General features: G+C 42.7%; 1 protein-coding gene across 1 annotated transcript; it reads right to left on the bottom strand.

The window, feature by feature from the left end:
• Positions 1-815: 815 nt before the first annotated feature.
• Positions 816-17,130, bottom strand: LOC138119444 (antigen WC1.1-like). Its single transcript, XM_069031339.1, has 15 exons — positions 17,061-17,130; positions 12,560-12,874; positions 10,763-11,071; positions 8,878-9,192; positions 7,747-8,058; positions 7,133-7,450; positions 6,117-6,431; positions 5,131-5,445; positions 4,313-4,375; positions 3,916-4,230; positions 3,690-3,725; positions 3,249-3,390; positions 2,847-2,945; positions 2,220-2,287; positions 816-1,147 (listed from the first exon to the last, which is right to left on the bottom strand). Exons 1-15 carry the CDS (start codon positions 17,128-17,130, stop codon positions 915-917), a joined length of 3,225 nt encoding a protein of 1,074 aa, XP_068887440.1. The 3' UTR covers positions 816-914.
• Between the last annotated feature and the right edge of the window lie 6,665 nt (positions 17,131-23,795).

The following is a 23,795-nucleotide window of genomic DNA, read 5'->3' as shown; positions in this document are numbered from 1 at the left end:
CTTTTTGATTGTCTAAGAGTCCTCTTATAAGGGAGTAGAACAAATTGTCATTTAACTCACACACATGAAATTTTTGTACATACACTAGAGAAATAAAGTCTAACCCAAACCTCTGTAGACTGGGTACAAATTCAGTCAAAAGTGGTATACCTGGTGTAGCTCACTGCACCTGGTAAGATTCTTGGACATCCCTAAATACAAATAAGTACTTTTATTAAGTCTTAAGATAAAAGACACATATTCTTGTTATGTTTTCCAGATGATAACCTACTATACTATAATCCAAGTGATCCTGGCGAAGTTTTGATGAACATAGAATGAGATCTAATAAGGACACATAGAAGGCTACAGATGAAGGGAGAAACACTCAACTGCATTGTTTGAAAGATCCATGTCTAATGATAGGTAGTATTCTACAGAGCAGGATTTGAAGCTGCATCAGACATTGAGCATTCTCAAGAGTGTCTTCTTGTTGGAAGGAAGTATCACACTGGCATCCATAAACAGAAGGATATGCTGTAAGAAATAAGAGCTGGTCCTTCTGCTCTACTTGACACTAGTAAGATCTCAGTATCATGCTGTAAAGAAATACTGTAAAATTTTGGGTTTGAAACAATTTTTGAAAGATATGGACTGTCTGACACGGACTGAGTGGAGACACATAATGAGCAAAGTGTTGTCAGCAAGGCCTGAGTAGAAAATTGACTAACTTAGGTTGTGGCTGTCTGTAGAAACAAAATACAAAACAGAACTGAGGACAGGTATGTGAACAAAGTGTTATCAGTCTTCAAGTACTTAGAAGGCTGTTACAAAGATGGCTGCCACCCTCGGTCCCCATGGTCATTCTAATAAGAAGTAACAATTTTGACTTGCAGCAGTGAAAACTTCGCTTGGATTGGCCACAGGCAAGAATTTTATGGCTGTAAGGAAAGCAGAGCACGGGTATAGATTAGCTGGCTGTAAGAACAGAACTGCACTGCTCTTCTAGCCTCACCTGTCTGTGAATACTTGTTTCTGTCACTTTCTCCAGGGATCCCAATAATATCCTGTTCATTCTGCCCAGAAAGAGAAGCATCTCTAGGTCTATGAGCTTCTGTTGCATCATCATAACCATCTTCCAGGGCATTTTCAGGCAGTGGAGAGGTCTCTGGAACAGTACAGGTATTAACTGTAACAGGGAGAGATCTTCCACTGGGGAAAGCAGTAGCTGATGATCCAGCAACACAGGGCTGTAATACTGGCATGTCTGTGCTTAACTGGAATCCATCCCTCAGAGAATGTTAGTGTGCACAGTTTTATTGTATATACATATGCTTACAAATAATACATGTGTAAATATAAGAGTAAATCAAAGCACTCCTCTTTCACTTTTTGCCTAGCAAAATATATTCAATCTGAATAAGAAAAAGAGACTGTATTTGGAATAATTATCTTCTCTATAAGCGCTTCAAAGCAAGTAAGGGAAAGCTTTTCGTTTATTTTTAACTAGAAAAAGTCTTTAATATAAGAAAGCAATAGAAAATAAAGACATGATGCAGCAGAATCCGGGATATGGGCAGCTGAGGTCCATAACTGCTTGTGCTTTTAGCAGTTAATCTCTTGGACACCAGGCAATAGCTAAGAGAGCTTTTTGATCAGCTCTAGGAAAATGCAGTTCTTCTCCAAACACTTGCTCTCCCTCAGTTATTTCAAATTAAAAAAAACCAACAACAACCAACCCAAACCATCCCAAAACTCCCACAGCTAGGAATCTGGATTTTCTTCAGAGTGCTTGTATTTTTTTTAGATCACTCGGATTAAAATTCCCAAATTAGCTCAAATTATATGCCAGTGTTCCTATTTCTTCTTATGTCTTTCCTCTGTTTTAATTCTCCTCCTTTTTCTCAGAAATAAAGCAACAGCTTATAAGCTATTACAGTTGCAATGTCTCAGAGAAACAGTTGTCAAATTGTTTTACTCATGTGACTGGATCCTGTAAACTGTGTGCAAAACTACCAACAAACATTTATTTTGAATTTCTAATATAGAAGAGAAAACTAGCACTTTTATATTAGGTTGTATGACACTCTTCCATCACAAGAGTTACACAGAAAATTTTGGCTCACATCAAAACATCACTAGCACATGAAGTGAAAGTTGAATCATTCGTAACGCTTTGGATATTAAAAGTTACCCTGATTTGGGGTCTCTTTCTTTGTACAAACCCTTTCTTTCATCACCTTGGGTTGCCTCAGGACCATTTTCTTCATCACTGTCCTCCCTATAGACCTGTTTCTTGGGTTTTGAGCTCTCTGAATAAGAATCTAGACAAATGAGAGAGTATGATATCAGATTAAACTCTCCTGAAGTGCTAAGACTGCACCATAAGAAAAAGAGCAGGCTCCAGTAATACCATCCAAGTCCAACAGATTCTTTGGCAGTCAGTATTACTTCTGCAAGGCTTACAATGGAATAACCAAGAATCCCTCAGGGGCCCCATAACATCTCTCATGGATCATGAGGGAGGTAAGCCACAAAGGGAGAAAAGCAATCCACAGGAGGAAACCTACAGGGACCCAGTTGCTGAGGGAGATGCAAATGATTCCTTTCTTTGTCCCTGCTTTAAATAATTGAAACAAAGCGGGGTTTTTAAAAATTTGTTTGACGTATGCTGATCTATGGTCTATGACTGCAGTGAGGACTGCAGAAACCAAATTGTCCCTAGGAGAGGAACTGACAGAGTCCACTGGGTAGGAAACTCCTTTCCTCAAATCCAGGAATTTTTAATTTCCCAGTAGATTTGGGACCTGCAAAGTATCAGATTGGGATCAGAAAGGAGGAACTTGCCCTTGAGAAGAGCATGACACACACACAGACCTGAGAGGAAAGTCACACCCTGCTTTTTCCTCATCAGGCTGTAATCAATCTCTTCATAGACAGCCTCGGAGAAGGGATCGTAGGATAGTCTGGAGCCTGAAAGTAAAAGGTAATGATCACTTACACAGTCTCTGCTCATACTCAGGCTGGGGTCATGAAAAGGAGAAGTGCCTTAAAGGGGTCTACATGGCCTGGTTGGTGCCTAGAAAGGCACCAAGAGCTGCTGACTGAGGATAAGCACCTCTGGGCTCTTTCACTGCCAGAAAGTAGTGAAAAAATCTTAGTGTGGCAACAGATGCTGCTCATCTCAGTCACCCACCCCCACTGCCTCCCCAGCCAACTAAACATTTGGGGCCATGTAAAGGAGATATTTCTTACCAGTCCTGAGAGACCCACCTCTCTGCTGTGCCCTGGCACGTCGGATCTGCCCAGCAAGAATGGCAAGGACCAGGCAGAGAAGGGTCCCCAGGATAATGGAGAGGATGACAGGCACTGAAAGTCTCGTGCTGCCTGTGGCAGGGCGGCGGGGACGATCTGAATGGAAATGAAGGGTAAACAGGTAGAGAATCAGATGTCCCAAAGGGCTGCTCCTCTGCAGCCTCTTGCTGTGCCCATGCTAGCAGGGTGAGCAGGGCACCTGCTGCTCTGTTATGGGTCCTGCTCAAGCAGATAGAATTCAGCAGCTGGAGATGGTGCCATTCAGTTTTCCTTTATGAAAGGCTGTGGGAAGTGCTTTCTGATGAGCTGAAATAAACTGCTGTTTTATCTGCTAAGTATCAGGGACATTAAATTGTCATTTGATGAGAGAAAGAAAGGAGGGGGAAGGAATTTACCTGCTCTCGTGGGTGATGCTGTTGTTTCTGACACACCTGCAAAAGAAAGGTGAGTCCAGATTAGGGAAGAGGCAAGTGTGAAAAATAGGGAGATCAGCTTCATATAATTTGTGTGGTTCTTGCAGTCAAAAATATGAAAGGGCTAGTCACTGGGAAATACAGCTGGCATAATGCTCCCCTACCCACCTCCTTCCCAGACCTGTGTAATAAAGGACCAGTCACTAACCAGAGCAATTCACAGCAGCATCTTCCTTATGGTCACAGTTTTTGCCTAACAAAGGCTTGGTAGGACAGTCCCAAAGAGACAGCTCTGTTCCTTTACAGTGCACCTTCTCCAACCAGATGGGACCAGTCCCTTCCCCAAAGGCAGCTTCACTGAGAGCAGACACAGCAGATCCACAGCCCAGCTGCCTGCATACAACATTGGCATCTGCCATGTCCCAGGTGTCATCACAGATTGTTCCCCAGGAACCCTGGTGCCAAATCTCCACTCTGCCTGAACATTCATCCTCTCCTCCCATGACTCGCAACTTCTCCCGGTCTGCAAAACACAGAAATCTTCTGTTTTACTGAAACAGCAGGAAGGTCCACAGGGACCAATGAAAACAAAGAGGTGGAGATACCTGAACAACTTGTAGAGTTTGGACACTCAGCAAATGCAGCTGGAGATGTTGCCTCCCTTCTTCCTGCAGAATTTAAATAATTAAGTAAATAATTTAATTATTCTCTGAAAAAAATCAAGGAAGTATAAAATACCTGAAGATTAACCATCAAGTTAATTGTTTCCTGAAATATGTATGGCCTGTTTAGTTCTTGGTGGATGGCTCTTTGGCTGTTGCTGTGAGTAATAATTTTCCTAATGGTTATGCTGTCCTTCTCATGGGGCAGCTGCAATCTCTTTCAGGATATCTGAATGTCATCCAGAGTTCATTTGTATTATAGTGAATGTATATGAATACAGATATTGATGCCCATAGGTGTGAAATGCTGTCATAAGAGCAGGCATTAGAAAGGGACCTTTAGAACCAAACGGATCTGTACACTTGGCCATGGCTATGTGTATACACTGATATGCCTCCATACATGTAGAAACATAGACTTGTCTCTACACCTCTTGGGAAGTCTCATCCCAACTCAGATCTCACAGACTGACTATGTATCATAGATTTTTGTATTAAAAAAGATGCAATGACACCATCCTGTTAGGGAATTCCTTGGGATTTCACTGGGTAACACTGTCACTCTGTGACAGTCTTGTAATTTTAATTCACTCCTTTGAGTCAAGGATATAGACAAAGAACAATGTTGCTGCCATTTGCATGAAACTAGAAATAATATATACCAGATAACAAGTGAACATAAGGTAGTTACTGCAATGTCCACATGTGCACGCATATGTTAATGTATATCTCTGGCCATATACAAACACATTTCTAATTACCAGTGCAAGTAATATGGGTCTCTTCTGCTCGGTTATCACACGACTGAGGATTCCAGGGGTCTGACTGACACTGCCAGAGGGAGCTGTGCTGCTCAGTGCACTCAATGTGGTCCAGCCAGGTGGGCCCAGACCCTCTGCCGTATTTGAAGTCTGTTGCTATTCTTCCTCCCTCTCCACAGCCCAGGTGTTTGCACACAGTTGCTGCGGTGAGCTGGGACATGCGATTGGAACAAACGCTCCCCCACGTCCCGTTGTAGAAAACTTCTACACGCCCAGCACAGTCATTGCCATTCACCAGCCTCAGAGCCAGGAAATCTGGAAGTGAAGACATAAAAATGGAATTAGTGCCACAAACTTCTTGTGATTTGTTTCTTTCCTGCCTGTGTAATAACACTTCATTTACAGTGCTGACTACCTGTATTGGTTCTACCTGTATTGTGGAGCATGGATGCTCCAGAGGCTGCAGTCCTTTTAGGATTGGTAGTGGCTCCATAGTGGGCCCTAACAGGCTGCACTCCCTTCAGGAGTCATCAGTATTTTTTTCCACATCTCTTCTATTTCTCCTCTCTCTTGCTGCTGCCATTCTGTCTTAAATATGTGTGAGCAGAGCCACCATAAACTACTTGGATAGTCTGATGCTTTGGTGCACGGTGGGTTGTTTCCATTGGTTTCAGAGGCAGCTGTAACTGACTAATGAGCACACTGCTCCTTGCAGTGGAAATCTTTACAAACCCGTCCAATTTATCCCCCAAATATCCTACCACATCACAGTCTTTTTTGTATGTGTGTGTGTGTTGGTGCTTAATATGGGCTTCTGTAGATCCTTTGCACCCTGGTAGGACCAAGAAGATGTGCTGACCAGCTATCCCTCAAGTAATCAAGACAGCAAGAGGCTGTCCTAGCAAGTCTCCACTATTCTCTACTTCCTGTTCATGCAACCCTCCTGTTTGAACCTACAGGCTCAGAAGAGGGTTTTCCAAACACACCTGAGCACAAGACTCCAGCATCCTCTTTGTGTTGGCAGTTGTGCTGGCCCCACGCCCTAGAGGGACATGCCCAGAGATCAGATTCAGCCCCAGTACAATTCACGTCATCCAGCCAGATCTGTCCTGACCCTGCTCCATAATGAGCAGAGACAAATGCCTCGATGGCATGTCCACATCCAAGCTGTTTGCAAACAACATTGGCATCTGATAGATCCCAGTTATCATCGCAGATGGTGCCCCAGATGCCATGATGATAAAGCTCTACTCTCCCAGCGCAGCGGTTTGTTCCATTCACCAGCTTCATCTGCCTGCTGCCTGTAGGAAGAAAATCCAGCTGCCAACATGAAACACAACTATAATGCACAGGTCAGCATAATGGCAATGTTTCTAAAGCACTTTTAAGACATCATGTTCTTGTTATATCCCAATTCTTCTGCTATGGTTGCTTGGGCAGAAGTCCTGTGAGGCTAAAACTGCATAAAGGGAAAGGCCTACTCCTGCATCAGGTAGATGTTTGAATAAGTTCTGTGAGATGTTGCAACAAGGAGTGTCAAATCATACTAAGTATACATAGAGGCCACCTTATCTTAGAAAGCCAGACAACCTGTTTTCTATCTATACTCATTTAGTTAGAGACAGAGACTGTTCCTGTTGCAGACGGGTTACAAAATCAGAGAAGAATAGAAACAGTTGTAATATTCTGTAGGAAGGCTGCAGGTATCTATACATATGGAGATGTCACAAAATAAAAGATATTTACTTCTCAGGTGGCAGTAAGAATGCTTGGCAATCATAGCCAAATTAGTGTTCTTATGGCTTCTGTGTTCTAATAGTTCTTTTTGATTCTGGAAGATAATTCTGTAAGAAATTCAGATGAAGAAAGCATTATGTAAATTACACTTGCTTCCTTAACTATTATCAAGCTCAGACTCATGCCTACTTAAGATCTGGTGACACCACAAGGTGGGCTGAAGAAACCCTAGGAAACATTCTGTACCTTTCACACAGTGACTCACCCAAACAAATCACGCCAACATCTTCAGAAACTCCTGTTGGCACTGTCTGATGATGGGAAGTGTTGCAGAACATCAGCTGAGTCTCATTTCCAGTACACTGGACACTCCTTAGGCCAACAAGACCCATCCCTCGCTCAGACTTTGGAAGGTAATAGGCTTTCTCGGCAGTTCCACACTGGAGCTGTCTGCACACCACATGAGCATCCTTAATGTCCCAGTCATCATCCAGGACTCTGCTCCACATGCCATGGAGGAAGATCTCAACTCGCCCATCACAGCGGCTCTCGCCCCCTGAGAGTCTGAGTGATTCAGCAAGACCTGGGCTCAAGAGAGCTGGAAAATATATTGAGTAACATCTACTGCTCTCACTGCAGTAGGAATAGCTTGCAGGAGAGCTATGGAAGACAAATTTCTGTGCTGGTAAAATATTAATTCTCACCACTGATTAAGGAGACTGCCCCTGTTAAGGCTTTGTTTGCTTTCATGCACACAAGGGCCTGTGATGGGAAGCGAGAAAGGCTTCCCCAGCTCAGAGACTAGATCCTGTCAGTGAGATCACTAGCACTGCTTTGGTCTGAAGTTGCACCACCCATAAAAGGCCACTGCTGACTTACCTGAGCAAGTTACAGTGGCTGCTTCTTCGGCTGAACATGTTGGATTGCCCAAAGTCACTTGAGCACAATCCCACAGGCAGGACTCTGTGCCTTCACAGTGAAAAACATCTCTCCATATAGGCCCATTCCCATCCACAAAACCGTCTTCCATCTGGATTGACTTTGCATAGCCACAGTTCAGCTGATGGCAGAGAACACTGGCAGCTTGCAAATTCCAGTGGGAGCGGCAGAGTCTTCCCCACGTGTCTCCATGGCGGATCTCCACTATGCCAGAGCATGTGGTGCCGTTCACCAGCCTGCCCCCTGGACACCCTGAGTGTAAGAGAAAGGGAGTACTGGAGTGTTTTGCAACTGCTCATGGGCATGACTTGGAAGTGACTGAGAAATGGGAATGAGTTTTCCTTATCATTCAGCAGTAAAAATGACTTAACTGGGCCAGACTTGTAGCTAGAAACATCCATACTCATAACTAGACTTCAGCCCAGCCTATTTTACTGAGAAGAATGACTAGAAATCAGGATCAGGTCCCATTTGCAAATTTTAAAATCAGGGCACTAGGTTTTGGGACTCTGGGTCAACCAATAGACCTTAAATGTTCAGACCAGTATCACCTAGGGCCTACAGTTCTGCATCCTTCAGCTGCTGATCCAAGTCCTCACTTAAACCTGGCCTTGCCTCAAGTACCTGACAGGTGTAACTGTCACCAGTCTTGTCTCATGCTATGCCTGGCTGTTCTCTCCAGCTGGACCCTACATCTCACTGATTGCTTTGACTTCTCTGGGGCTGCACATAGACCTTATTACCAGTACCTTCCTCTGTGCAGGTGCTTTGGATTGTGCCTTGGTGACAAGGGCTCTGTCTGTGCTGTGCTCAGCCTCTGTGCCCTCATCCTGAGCTGTGGAGCTGCTCTGCTCTTGCTGCTGCCTGACACGAGGAGCATTTCAGAGAGGGCAACCTTGTGGTACAGGTGAAGTGCAGCCTTGACTCCTGTTGCAGCAGACAAAAGATGGACTCCACATACACCCTCCACATACACCCTGACTCCACATGACACCCTCTGAATTTTGAGTCCATATTTTTCCTCAGGGAAGGAGTTTTTCAATTCTCTCCTTAGACCTTTCCACTGCTCACCTGAACACACCACACGAGCCTCTTTTCCAGCAGGGCATTCATCATGACTTAGAGCACGCACAGGACAGTCTCTCAGGCGTGAGCCATTCTTCTTGCAGCTGAATGTGCCATTCCAGACAGTCCCATTTCCTTCCCCAAAGGACTGTTCACTTGGTATCTGTAGTGCAACTCCACAGTCTAGCTGCTGGCAGAGGATATTGGCAGCTGGTAGATCCCACAGGTAGTCACACAGGGTTCCCCATGTGCCTCCGTGAAGAAGCTCTACTCTCCCTGAGCATGCAGTGCTGCCATTTGCCAGCCTGTACCCACCGTAGCCTGCAGAAAGAATAAAGGAGCTTAGCAGTTACTTTTGGGTTTCTGTGCTGTTGCACTGAAAGCTGTAAGAGACCTCGATAAGTGCAAGGAACTAGCACTTATTTATGTGTCAGGTTACTGGAAAGCATGCTGGAACAGGATGCTGATAAGCCAGCTCCAAAAAACCCCTCTATATTGTTTGTGAGGTAGCCTGCACTGTATGACTAAAAATCTTTTGTCTCTTTAAGCTCCGTGTCTCCTCCTTGCTCTGCTCTCTCCCCCCCTCTCAATACTGCTTCTACCTTATCTCTTTCAGAGGCAGTTTCAGTACTACCTCACACATGGTAGAGTAGGAGCAACTGGTATCACTCTCTTTCCCAGTAGTTGGTCATGTCACATTTCCTGGTAAGTAGAAGCTGCAGTGGGGAATTCTCAGCTTTCCTCCATGCCCCACAGAAAGGCTCTGAACACCACAGGCCATATCCATCAGCATATTCACAATAAATTAAGGGCAGCATGGGTGGCACTATGGTGTCCTACTGCCAGCCCCATGCAGTCCCTCTGTCTTCTCACACTGTTACTTTCTACCCTTACCTTGTCCTTGCATTGTACCCCTAATGAGACCAGGATTTCAGCTCTGACTGAAAGACTCTGACTAAGACTCTTGCAAGACAGAAGCAGGAGCCAAGGCCTGTTAGATGCCTTAACTGAGCTATTTGGCTGCCACAGCTCCCCAGCCAGTGGTCCAGGTTACTGTGGTTAGGGGGACAGTGTCCAAGGCAATCTTGAAATAGACTGGAGACCTTTGACTGGGCAATGGACATGAAGTGCAACCATTTTCCAGGTTTGTTTTGTGAGAAAGTTGCCAGCAGTTCTGCCCCAGGTTTACTTTACCCTTTAGAACTGTGGCCTCAGGAAAAAAGTTGTGTTTGTTAGGTCTAATCTTCACTTTTGCAGCGGGTTGCAATACAGAGCCATATTCAGAGCCCCCAGCAGCCATGACTGGGTGGAGTTTTTAAGTAATGTTACCTGCCAGTCACAATGAAAGTCATCTAGGCTTCTGGCAACCTTTTTCTTTTTTTTAAATAACTTACAGTTGTAGCTTGTGCCTCCTTCAACCTTTTGGAGATAGGGTACCTCTCCCAGTTTTATAATTAACTGAAGTGCCAGGGATTAACATACACACTGGCACCACAGGAAAGAAATTAATGTCTCAATATTCCTGCTTGTCTGCTCTGGCCCTTTTTCCTTTTATTCGTAAGAGAAAGACGTGTATAGCATTCTTAGCACTGTTGAGTGCATATCTCTAATAGCATAAAAGAAATTACAGCCCTTTTGGGGTCTGCCTCTGGCGCAGTAGTGAAGTGGTTAGAACAGCCCATGTTAGATGCAGACTCTGAGTAGAGTGAATGAGTGAGTGGGACTACTCTCTGTTATTTCCTGGTCCCCCTTGAATGGCTCAAGGTATGATGGGGGAAGCATCCAGGGATCCTGAGGACCATAGAAGTGTGCAAAGGCTCTGAACTGTGGGTTAACAGGAAGAAGGCATAGAGGACACTGGTGAATTATGTCCATCAGCCCAAAGTCTCACCTGAACACACAACAGTGGCATCATGAGAGCACGTGTTAGTGTGGTGTATGTTCCTGGGACAGTCTGCAAGGCGAATCTCATTCCCTACACAGTGAAACTCCTCTTGCCAGATCAGTTCATGTCTGTCTCCGAAGTGAGTTCCTCTCAAGGTATCCACAGCATGGCCACACTCTAACTCATTACATACAACTGAGGCAGTTTTGAAATCAATGTGTGAAAAACAGACAGTCACCCAAGATTCTTCTTGCTTTACTTCCAAATGTCCTGAGCAGGCAGTGTCCCCTCCAGTCAGACGCAGATCAGAGAAGCCTGGAAAAAAACCAAAAGCCAAGAAATCCAGCATCAAGGGTTGGTTGCACTAGCCTATTTTCATAACTCCTGTACCTCAATGGGCAAGACACATGTCACTTCTCTGAGGATCACTGATACTTTTAAATTGTGACTGGGGCAATTCCCGTATACCACTGATAAGAAAGAAAATGGTATAGGAGATTGCTTATTTCTCAGTATGTGAAAACACTAAATCTTTGGGAAAGAAGGAGGGAAGATTGGAACATCTGCCAATGACTGAGAAGTAGCAATCCCCAAATAGATAAATAGACAAATAGTCATTTACTAGAGTGTGTCCTTGAGACTTCATTATTTCAATGAATAGGAAGCTAAAGCACCCTAGGAAGAGGAAACAGGAAATGTTCCACCCAGTTTCAGAAAAGGCTAAAAAGACAGTCTGGAGATCTACAGGCTGACCAGCCTCACTTTGGTACTTGGGAAAAATACGGAGTGAGTCTTCCAGGAACACATTTGTGGGCACAAGGAGATGAATAGGAAGAGTCAGCATGATTTTATCAAGTGTGTATTATGGTTGTTAGACTGCATTGCCTTCTCTGATAATAATGGATTTATGGATGAGGGGACAGCAGCACATGTCATTTACCTCACATTTAGCACTGCCATTAACACTGTCTCACACAATATTCTTATGTCCAAAAACTAGGATGTTACAGTCTAAGTGGAAGGACAACATGGTTAAGCTAATTGAATGGTCAGGCTCAGTCATTAGTGAGTTAATCTCTACCTGAAGATGGTCAGCAAGTGGAATATCACTTGTTGTGTCTTTCCAGGGGCCTGTTCTCCTCAGTGTCTTCTCTTCATGGACAAGGTGATGGAATACACTCTTATGATTTTGGGGGGGGGGAGGGAGATAACCACGAGGGCAGAGCTGCCATTCAGGGAGATCTAGACAGGCTAGACTAATGGGCTGACAGGAACCTTACAAAAATCAAAACAGGACAAATGTAAGGTCCTGAAGCTGGGAAGGAAAAACCTCTTACAATGGTTTTTATCCAAAGAGTAAAATCTTGCATAGGGAGCAGCCAAACAGATATTGGACTTTTTTTTGCCATTGCAGACTGTCCTGTCTTAGCTAACCTGAAGATCTGGAGAAGAAGGACAGTTGTAGGACATAACACTGCATTTTCATGCTTCTCCACCTACAACTGCTTTTTTAGCCCCCATTCCTGGTCATAGACAAGTTCAGTACTGCTCTCCTGTTGCCTGGGAGAGCTGTGGTAGAAACAAATAATGCTTTTTTTTTCCTGTTCTATGTCACTTAATACACCCATTCTATGTCATTGCTGTGTCCAGGCAAAGTAGACTTGCACTTGCAGTCAGCAGAAGACCCAATGCTGAAGCAACTTGCTTTGGATGAGTAGAGGGAGTACTTGGCTTTATCCAACCAGGGCAAAGTTTGATTCCAGGCTCGTATCTTCTATTATACAAATTTGGATCACTTCTTACCTGAGCAGATCACTCCAATATCAAAGTAATGGGGGCAGGTAAAAGCACCCCATCCTGTATGTGTGCAGTTCCAGAGAGCAGATTCATCACCACGGCAATCAACTCGGTACAACCATGTCGGTCCAGTTCCTTCTCCAAAAGGAGCTCGATTAAGGGCCTTAACAGCATATCCACAATGTAGTTGCTTACAAACAACCTCAGCGTCTTTTATGGTCCAGTCACCATCACACACGGTTCCCCACTGCTCCTTATGTTTTACTTCCACTCTCCCAGAGCAGGGGCCTGTTCCGTTTGACAGCCTCAATTCATCAGCACCTTTAGATAGAACAAGGTTATAGAAAGGACAGAGCCCAGTCATGATTATATATTGCAGATGTTAATGAGATTATTATTGCTCTTAATTTACTCTTACATCAGATTTATTTCGTTCACTTTTCTAAATAGTCCAACGTTAAAGGTTTGGGGGGGGTTTTTTGCAAGGAATTATGCGTGTTTACAAGCATGAGCTAACTTCACTGCTAAAATGTAAGTTATTTCTAATGACAGGCAACCTTTCTCTTATACTGACTTATCAGGGCTGTGAAATGCTGAGTAATGTCCCCGCTTTGTGATTCACAAAGCCTGCCACAACAGACACTGCCAACTGGAGTGGGTGAGGGAACCACATATCAGTGTGTGATTGCTACGGTAGATGAAGGTTCATTTTCCTGTGAGTTAATTGGCCTGGAAGCCAAGTTTGTGTGTGTGTCTTTGGGAGTGGGATAACTGGAGGAGCTGGCTACTAGAGGGACCAGAGGGGCCAGGCCAGCTACTGGAGAGGTGGTAAGGTCAGGGGGTCAGCTCAAAGACCCAACTCAAAGTTGGTTTCTGAGCTTCAAGGGCACACTGCCAGCTCATGTCCAATTTGTCTCCACCAGTATCCCCAAGTTCTTCTCCATGGGGCTGCTCTCAAGCCATGCATCCTGAGCCAGGTACAGCACCTTGCACTTGGCCTTGTTGAACTTCATGGGGTGAGGCTCATTTTTCAAACCTGTCAAGATTCCTCTGGGTAGCATTCCTTCCCTCAATGGCTGCACCACTGAGCTTGGTGTCCTCTGGAAACTTGCCAAGGGTGAACTCAATCCCACTACTAATGTCAGTAATAAGGTTTTTGAGCAGTTCCCATCCCCTGAGGGACACCACTTGTCACTGATCTCCATTTGGACATTGAGCCATTGACTGCAACTCTTCGGATGCATCCATCCAGCCAATTTCTTATCCATTGAATAGTCCATCCATCAAACCCACATATGTCCAATTTAATGACAAGACTGTTTTGTGGGACCATGTCTAAGGCTTTACAGAAGCTGATAGATCATTATAAGGCCACTGGCTCTGTGTATGTTTGTGTCACGTCACATGTTTCTGTCTGTGTGGGCAGCCATGTACAGCTGTGGTGTGTGTGGGTATACATTTGTATATGAGTATTACATACGTGTGGCTGTTTGGGCTAAAAGTTAGCCTCACTACCAGTTGGAGTCAAAGTTGCTGGTGTTTAGAGCATGAAAGGGGATACCCATGAAATAGGTGGAAAATCAAATGGTAGAAAATCACGTGCAGGACTGTTGTATTCCCAGGTTAAGGACAAACTACAAGCTAAATGTGCAAAGGAAACAGGAAGAAGTTGGCCACTACATCTGAGTTTTGTCCTCAGTTTGGTCAGATTTGCATTTCAGCATGTTATGGAACAGGTAAATCCCTGAAGAGGGCTGGCAACTTCTTTTGGGCCTGGAGGATTACTCATATTGACCACATCGCTAAAGGAGGTTTACAGGACAGTCACATAAGAAGCCTAATAACTTTGGGCACAAATTTTCACTGTTTCAACACCTGACACACAATGGAATATTAAAGCAAACATTTACCTGGGTTTTCCACCCACATCCTCTGCCTGTGGGCCCATTTAAGCACAGATGTGGACCTTCTCCCATTGCCTGTGCCACGTGGCAGGTGCATCTGTGTTCCACTCTGGCACAGCCATGCCTGGCTATGGGCCCTGGTGATCTGTACTCACAGCCACAGTGACCAGGTGCCAAGAGAAACCTGCAGTACTCCTGCAGACCCAGCACTGGGCACTGATGTGAATGGAAAGCAATGCAGCTATGCAAATCCTGAAAATAGTCTGGGAAGATCATCTATCAATGATGGCATTTGATAAGTGACAAAAGATAATTTGCACTAAGAGCCTTGGGTTTTCCTGTAAGATTTTTTCAAAACAATCCATTATGTAAAATATCACCTTCCCTGTCTTCCTCCAAAGAGAGAGGTGTTTCTACGTATCACACATCTTGCTGTGGTCTGACATTGTGAAATGACAATATATAATTTTTCTTTGCATTTGGAAACAAATCTAATTCTTCTCTCTGCTCAGTGCAAATGTGTCAGTCTTAGCCCATGAGCTGGTGCTAATGCAGCCACTTCTTTCCAAAACTAACCATTGTTTCATTTCTTGTTGCAGAGTAAACTGCTAGCAGTAGTCACTTGGAAGGCAGTTTTGCCTCCATCTTCATGTGGTCTCTAACTGCTTCATCAGACACAGACAATGTGGCTTTGAAGCATGATAGCCTCTTATACACAGCAAAGGCTTTACCTCTTTGCTAACACTGCTGAATTTCCTTGCAATTTCCTGCCTATCATTTAGATTTGGAAACGAAAATAAAGGAAGGTGGTTATTCAAGTGACTGACAATTGGTAACTTCCAACCCCTTTTTTTTTTCTGTAAAGTATTCTGTCTCCTCAAGTTTCCTGACTTAGAAAGTCACATGCATAGCACAGCCCTCAGATAACTATGAAACCACTTTGTGCCTGCAACATGTTGTCTCAGAGGGAGCATAATCTTTCGGAAATAAGTCTTGTAAGTCTCTTGAAAGACATTCTGGAGAACAACCCCCAGGCTATTTGAGGAACATAGTCCAAAAAAAGAGTTTTCTCAGCAAAAACATTTATATATTTAAAAGAGAAATGAATTCTAAGAAAAGTTGAATTCATCATACATTTTTAAAGGAACCACATAACCTATTTCTATTAGCCATATCTAGGAGCAAAACCAACAGCTCTTAACTCAACCGAATGAACTCTCTGCACTTGAATTTTTAAATAATTGTACATCTGACATTTTCAACATGTAACAGCATGCAAGACTGCATGCAGAGGTAGGCATAACCCAACAGACAGATTGAAATCAATCTTCTCTGAATTTTTTATAATACATACAGGTACAGTTTTGTATTTACTCACATGCCACAGCATGTCCCACAAATACCTTCATTGAATTCAGTGGTTTGGTGTTCTGCTTGGCTGAGAAGGCATGAGATTTCTGTTTGCTCCAGCTGAAGACCCAGTTCTTCTTGTAGGCAAAGGATGAGAATGCAGCATGCATTCCTGTCCCCAAGCCCTAAGAGGAGGTTTCCAGCTGAGGCCTGCTGCCTCAGGGGCAGATTGCCAGCTCACTCCCTGAGGGTAGTGGCTCCTGCACTGCTCTGCACAGTGCTCCATGCCTGGGGAACATCAGAACTCCTGTATGGAGAGTGCAAGTGCTGCCAGAGCAGAGATAAGGGTTGTAGGTGCTGATGATGTTGTCAAGGTAAAGCTACTCTTGTCTGCATCTTCCAGTCATCTGTTACTGTTCCTTGATGTTAGCAAGGAGTTGGCAGAAAATGCACTCTCATTTCTACAGTAGAGCTCAGGTGACACGAAAACATCACTACAAAGGTGTCCAAATAAAAATGTTTCATATTATGAAAATGTATGTCAAGAATGCTTTCTGTTCTCTGCCATGTGAGCTCTGACTGCATCCACACAACTGGGGAGAACATTCAAGACTAGGGCCATGCCATAGCAAAGCATCAACCGTGAAGTCTTGTTCTCCTCATATGGGGATGAACCACCACCACAATGCCATAATGTCACCTCCATGTGTAGAGAGAAAAAAATGAGGTTTACAAAATCTGTCTCTCATCACCAACATCAAGCATGTACACATAGGTCTAGAAGAGCAGAGAGGCAAATAGTGATAAGCTTTAGATATGCAGGAACAACTGAGGGGATGTTGTGTTACCCAAACTCCACTGGACACACAGGGCAGAGCTACATCATTTTAACTGGTGTTGAACAAAGACCTGGGATTATTAATTCTGTCTACAAAGAGCTCAGCAGGAGAGATAAGACAGTAATAAGAATACCCAACCATGTTTCAGTACAACTCAACTGTTTACAAAATTTGGACTTGAATTCTTACAAGAATAGCCAGTCACTGATGTCTGAGTAAAATACAAAATTTTTACAAATGGCTTACCCTTCTTTATCTCAGGATTACCAAGGAGATTAAATCAAAGACAGAAAACATACTTGAACACCTTTTTGTCACTTTGCTTTACAGATTCATAGAATAATAACCTATTTATATTAAATTTGCATACTTTTCTTATCTCACTGCCTTAAGTGAAATAAAGTATGTACTTACCCAGAGAGACTTGAATGGAGAGGAGAAGCAGCCACAACACTGGAGTAGAAAGATGTTCTTTTATTGCCATCCTAACCACAGACAGATGGAACTTCACTCTCCAGGTATTCCCTAGACCAAACTCTGCAAGGGCATTCCTGTATTTCGCAAACGACTACAAAGGAGGAAATATATAGATTCACGTGCTAGCACGAACTACGTGAAGGAACCAATAGAAATATTGTTCACCTTTTTAGACGTTATCAGCAGATTAATCTCCAATCTGAAGGAGCCAAAGCCTCCAATAAAATTCAAAAAGTGTGCTTGTGACCTTATATGAAGGATGATTGCGTATCTGATGTCTTCATCAGAATTTTTTTACTATGGGACCAACATTGGTGGCACAGGCAGAACAGCTCGCAATGTGGTTATTTCTCACCAGACAAAGGAATTTGAAAATGCAGAACACTGGTCATTTATGAATCACTTCAGAAGAGAAACAGGCAAAGATTACCCCTAAATTTGAAGCTTGTCCATCTCATTGGGAGAAATTGTACTCCAATCAACAGAAATGGTGTTTATCACTAGAGGTGGTCCGGTGAGTAAAAAACGATACCATCTCTGTCTTTGGGGCAGGCTCAGGGCTTCCTTATTTTGTCAAAGCTTTGTGGGCAGAAGCTCTTAAAAGACCATCTTCCTTAGGATTTGAATTACAGGCCTTCCTGTTTCTTCTGCTGAGTTTCTTTTTGTTTCAGGTGACCACTACTGGTAGTTCTACCCCCTCTCTCATTCACTCTAGAATGCCAACTTTAGGGAAATAAAAACTGCTGTTAATTGAACAGTGGCTGCTTGACTCATTCTGACAACTGGAACAAGAGTGCTGTTTACACCAGTCTAAACACATGTTCCTTTGTATGACACTGACAGGATCTCCCTTTTATCTGATGGCATCTATCTGTTCCTTATCCAGAATCCCAAGTAACATCCATGCTATTAGGTCGTTAGAACACCAAGTTCTGCAACCTCTTCCCCTTCTCACTGGGCTTTGCTTGTTCAAGGTCTTTGTAACCTTGCAGCAGGGTAGCCTTGGGTCAGAGGGCTGCAGAAAGAGCTGCATGAGCAAGAACAGAGGATCTGGCCAGGGGCTGACCGTTCTTTGCTCAGGAGCTCAGATATCTGCCTATGGTCTCTGGTAGGGCTACAGGGCAGCCAGACTGCGGTCTGGCCATGAACTTTGCTGCTACTGACCCTAATCTGCTGACTTGACTTTCTGGCTTGATCTTGGACTACCATTTTACTACAGTTTTGTCTGGATTGTCTGGACTACTGGCTTAACCTTGCTGCAGTTGCTGACCTATTCTGGAGGGGTTTTTTAGTTCAGGTACTATGGGACTGCACCTCTTGTGAGGATCTTGCTTAATGCCTAGTTTGCTATCAGATTCAGTTCCTGGCTGGCCTTCCCTTGCAGAGCATCCTGCTTCTGTCACCTGATACAGACCTCTGAAAAACAGAAAGTCACTGCCACTCCATTGGAAATGTGGTCAGGGTGGGGAAAACCCCACTACAGATCGTGCTAATGAGAGACAGGTAAGGTATCGATTATTATGTCTGTTCCTGTACTGAGGTTTCACTTAGCACTAATCTTCACTGATTGGTGTCCACCAACTGAATTCTCACTGACATTTTAAACCCAACCCAGGAAGCCTAAGAGTAAGATCTGTTTCTCAGCATACAGGCCCTTGATGACCAGAGCCTCTTTTATGGGCCCTATGTCCACGTAGCCAGGTACGTGCCAGTGCCCATGGATATTAGAAGAGACAGCATGAAAGGAAATTACCTCACATTGTGCTGGAGAAGGCTCACATGAGATACTGGGAAAATTTTCTTCACTGAAACGGTTGTCAAGCACTGGGACAGGCTCCCCAGGGAAGTGGTTGAGTCACCATCCTTTGATTTATTTCCAAGATATGTAGATGAGGCACTTAAGGCCACAGGCCATTAGGTTTAGTGCTAGGTTAATGGTTGGACTTGATGATATTAAATATCTTTTCTAACTAAAATAGTGCTATGATTCTGGGAAAATCAAGCAGCAAATAGCAGAACTACTCTGAGATATTTTGTTTAGAAACTGAACACAATACTTTGCTCAGCAAAATGATGTGCTAGAGTTGGAACAATATGAAGAGGGTCTTCAGGGATGATCAGATGAATACAAAATCCATCTTACAGTCAAAAGGTAATGAAGAGATTTCAAAAAGTTGTCAGCCTAACAAAACAAACTTTTGCTTCTAAGTATTTTGAGACAGGTTAACACTAACTGGAACAAGGACTATATAATGTGAAGAAAAGAATAAAGTTGCTATGAGGACATGTAAGACTGGATGTCACAAGGAGGTTTCTAACAATCAGAAAAATAAGGCCCCAGAATAAGTTCCCAGTCAAAATTGTGACAGAAAAAACTTTCACAGTAATGACCAAGGTCATAATCACTGAAAGCACGTTTCATTTGGTTAACACAAATGTAGATTCGATGACTGCAACAGTCCCGTTAAACCCCTTCTCCATTGTTCAGGAATTACCACAACAGACCTTCAGAATAAATCTTACTTCTGCTGCAGATACAAGAGATGGTTGCCGTAGAGCACACAAAAAGGCCTCCTCCATAGTGACCATATAGGATTTTAATCTGGTACTTGAGAACCAACTCTGCCCTGAGGATATGCAAAATCTCAGATTTTCCTGATCTACACGATTCAAAGTAGGCAGGTCAGTGAAGGGACAATGAGCAGGATTAGTGGAATATTTATTGGTCAAGTGAGGTACAGGTGGGGCTCAGGCAGGCAACCACTAATTAGCCTGTGCTAGTCCTAGGGAGTCAAGAAAGGATAGGGTGATTTCATGAGTAAATTTGCGAATTTTCCTGGTGGGTGTTCAAGTCAGGAGAGAAAAAGATCACAATCAATGTCTATCAGATCACTTCTTACTAGTTATACTGTTAGTAGAATCAAGCTGTTTCTATTAATAGCAGATAAAATTCACACATTATGCTCAGTTATTGCCTCACACTCAGACACTCACTGACAATTACCTGGTGTCACGACGTGCTTGTGGCCTTGAGAGACTTGAGAATCTTGATGTTCTGAGTTTTTCTGTTCTTGTGAATCCACAGGACTGAGTCTCCAGACCTTATGTATTCTTAGGAGAGTTTTACTTGCTGCCTCTCAGCACCTACCCATTCTTTCTTTGATCTGGTTTCTAGTATCACGCACATACACAGGCCCTGCTCATTCATGCAAATTCACCCCATGTGGGCTTTTATGACAGAAATGCAGAGCCCGAGTTGATCCAAAAGCCATCATGTGTCCCACAGAACACTGTCCTGTCCCATGATTTCAGCTTGCAGCAATAATCTTTACCTTCAATCCCTCTGAACACGGTTCTCTTGTATCTATGTGAAATTTATACCTTTATTGTTACATTATAACATAAAAAGACATCACTGACTGCAAGATAACTAAGAGGCAAACCACTCTTGCCTGGTTGTTTCTGTTCAGAGTATGAACCCTTTTGTACAGAAGGCTGTACATATCTCTGAAGGCTTCCTCCAGGTCTCTACGACTGTCAGTCCCATAAGCCTGTGAAAGTGAGAAAGATAAGCACATCCAAATGCATGTCTTGTGGTCCAGAGTTAGTACAGGCTGCTTCAAAACTTGTTTTGGGGCTGTGTAAGTACATGTGCCTTTGAACAGCCATTATCTTTAAACAAAAGATAGATGGAGTTAAGAGATGAAGGTAATACACTAAGTACTAAGGCAAAGATGGGGCTGCCTGAAGGAAAACAAGCTGTTAGGAAGGAAACCACTTTCTTCCTTACTCAGGCTGTGTGGAGGGATTTTGAGTTTCAGAGAAATGAGATGCATCCTGTGGTTAAGATAAACCTGAGCTTCGAGAAGGATTAATCTCTATATCTCAAACTGACAATGGTTTACACAGACATCTGAAATGAAGTTATCTGGAGTGGTATTTACCTTTGTGTTATCTTTACGAAGGTATTTGTCAAAGCCTTCCAAAAGCTAGTTATATATTAACTGTCTTGTGAGCCCAAATGCTTTTGGACAAATGTCAGTCAGTTTTTCAGCAAAAGTATGACTTGAAGAAAGTATACTCTGAAGAAATATTAATATTTGACAAAATATGATTTCAGGGAGACTTCAAGTGCAAGCCGATATGATTTTTATTGCAAAAAAAGATAACATGTTATTCAGTTTCAGAATAAACTGTATTTTGATCTTATGATCCCTTGAATGAAGAGTTAGACAATTTGAAAGCAAAGTTCTAATGACTTCTTTGAATTGTGGTCTAAGGCAGGTGTTTTCAGCGCACTTCCTGAGACATTTTAATTTATACATAGGGGGTTTTTTGTGACTGTTGTTGCTTTCTGTATCATTTTTCTTAAAACAATAATTTAAACATCTTTTTGTATTATTCTCTGTTACTTTTTTTTCCCCCTCAAGTTTTGTTAATTCTAAGTACTCATGAAGTCAATATTTATTCAAACCATGTGTATTAAAATTAACTTGAGGTAACTGTCTAGGATTTCATGGTAAGTATGCAGTCAGCTAACAATGGAACAACTGATCCAATGGCCACTGAAAATTTGGATAAATTATGGCAGATTATGCTCTGACCTTTGCTTTAAAGAATAGTGAGGTCACATCTAGTTTTTAATTAAATGTCAGCATCTCAGTTCTCTAGAGCAAAATGATTCAAGTTTCAATAGGAACCAGATGACATGTATGTCTGTATTTATCCCTTTTTGTAAGATAAGGTTTCTAAACTTTTCCTCTGAATATTTAAATCTTTCATCCCTGATTCTGAAGGCACAAATTAAAAACAGTGGACTAGGTCTCTCTGGTAGTAGGTCTCCAGACCCACAGTTTCTCCAGCCCAAACCATCACAACACCACAGTTCTAGCTTAATAAAGGGATTTCAGATGTGCTCTGAGGGATGCAAATCACTCATTAATCAACATTCTACTGCTGCTTGCAATCTTTGCATATTTTCTTCCTTCAGCACTGGTAAGAGATTATTGCTAATAATTTAAATCTGTTTTCCTTTTGGAATTCCATTACAGGTTGCTATGAGTGTGTGTGCATCTGCATGTGAGACAGAAAGAAAGAGAGAGGGAAGCTAGTGTATTAGTGCAAGCTAAGTGTATTTGCTTTGTGAATAGCTATTTATTAATTAAAAATGTATTGCAATAAAATAGCCTCTTAAGTAATAAAAGATGTTGAAGTCAATATTTTTTGTGCTCTTTCCCCATGGCATAATCTTCTGTCAAGGAAAATGGAATTTGCAGTAAACCTTGTGTCACATATCTTGATATATAGAAAGAGAAAATCTGTTCAAGATTTGCAAATTCTGCTATTACGTATGGCTGATTGAATCCTTAAATTTTCATATTTGAAAAATAGAAGAATGACTATATCTTTAGAAGGCAATAATTTCAGCACTGAAAATTTAGGCATCACATATGATTAGTCACTTTTTACTAATATTTGGAGGGTTTTATAATTTTTTTATTATATACAAATGTATCAGGCATATTTTCAAGATGCTGTGTTATTTGTCACATTGCACATGTATCATCTGTGTATAGGCAGTAATCAAACTCAAATCAGGATAATAGCATTGCTCTTAAGGTATATACGCAGAAAAAGACAAAGTTGTGGATGTCCAGGAAAGCCTCAAAAATCCAATAGCTTTTTCCATTTCTCTTAGCTGAGGATAGAATGCTTTGATTGTAAAAGCCCAACCAGTAATCACAAGGATGCAAACTACAGTAAACAGCTCTTTGCATATTCTGTTGGTTGCCTGCATATTCATTTAACTCTTTCTATGTTTAACCTGTGGATCATCTTCCTTTAAAATTCCATACTGTGCCCAGAAAGAACAGGCAATAAAAACCCCATGAATTCAGTGCAAGCTGTATTAATTAAACTGCATCTGCTTTGTGACTGCTGTCTGAAGAGACTAAAAGAAAAATTGAGCATCATACACATAGAATAGAGTCAACCTGAGTAGTACTAATAACCAAGGCTCTGAAGGTTGTATAAAATTGATTCAGTAAAGCAAAGTGATTGGATCCCCTTAGGGATACATAATGTGTCCTTCTGCTTCTGCCTCTGGTTGGAAGGAGTGTGTCAAACACTGAAGACTGTTCTGCCTGTCCAGGAGTTGAAAATTTTGGTGGTGCCCAACATAAATGATGAAGAAACATGTAATTGGATGCTGAGGTAAAGCAACAGATAATTAAGGAAAGCTCCACCAATTAATTAATTAATTAATTCCCTTTGTCCTACTGGTCTCTTGTACCCTGTTATACAATAGTCTACCTAGTTCCCTTCGGCTTTTCTCTGATCCTTTTGTTCTCTTGGTCCTGTACCAAGACTGTGTGTCATGTTTATCTTCCCTTGCAACACTCTTCCCACTTTTGAGAGCGCAAGTTATTTCATGCCTTATTCTTATGCGGTGGGATCTTCTTAGCTTTTGTTCAGACAATGTGGGAAAAGGATTTGGTAGCTCTTTCCTCTTAGATTGTTTAGGCTGATGTCTGTCCCTTCAGCTTTCTGTTGGGTGTGGTGGTTCATCTCCCCAGCCGCCTGCCTTGTCAGGCCACACTGTGATGTGAGAAATGCTCGTTAGGCCTCTGCCTTGATGAGCAGCACTTGGGCCCAGCTTCTCTTGAGCTTATC

This window comes from Aphelocoma coerulescens, chromosome 1 (assembly GCF_041296385.1).
Source record: "Aphelocoma coerulescens isolate FSJ_1873_10779 chromosome 1, UR_Acoe_1.0, whole genome shotgun sequence".
Classification (NCBI taxonomy): domain Eukaryota; kingdom Metazoa; phylum Chordata; class Aves; order Passeriformes; family Corvidae; genus Aphelocoma; species Aphelocoma coerulescens.
Note: the sequence above shows the minus strand (reverse complement) of the source record. Positions and strands in the feature narration are given on the sequence as shown.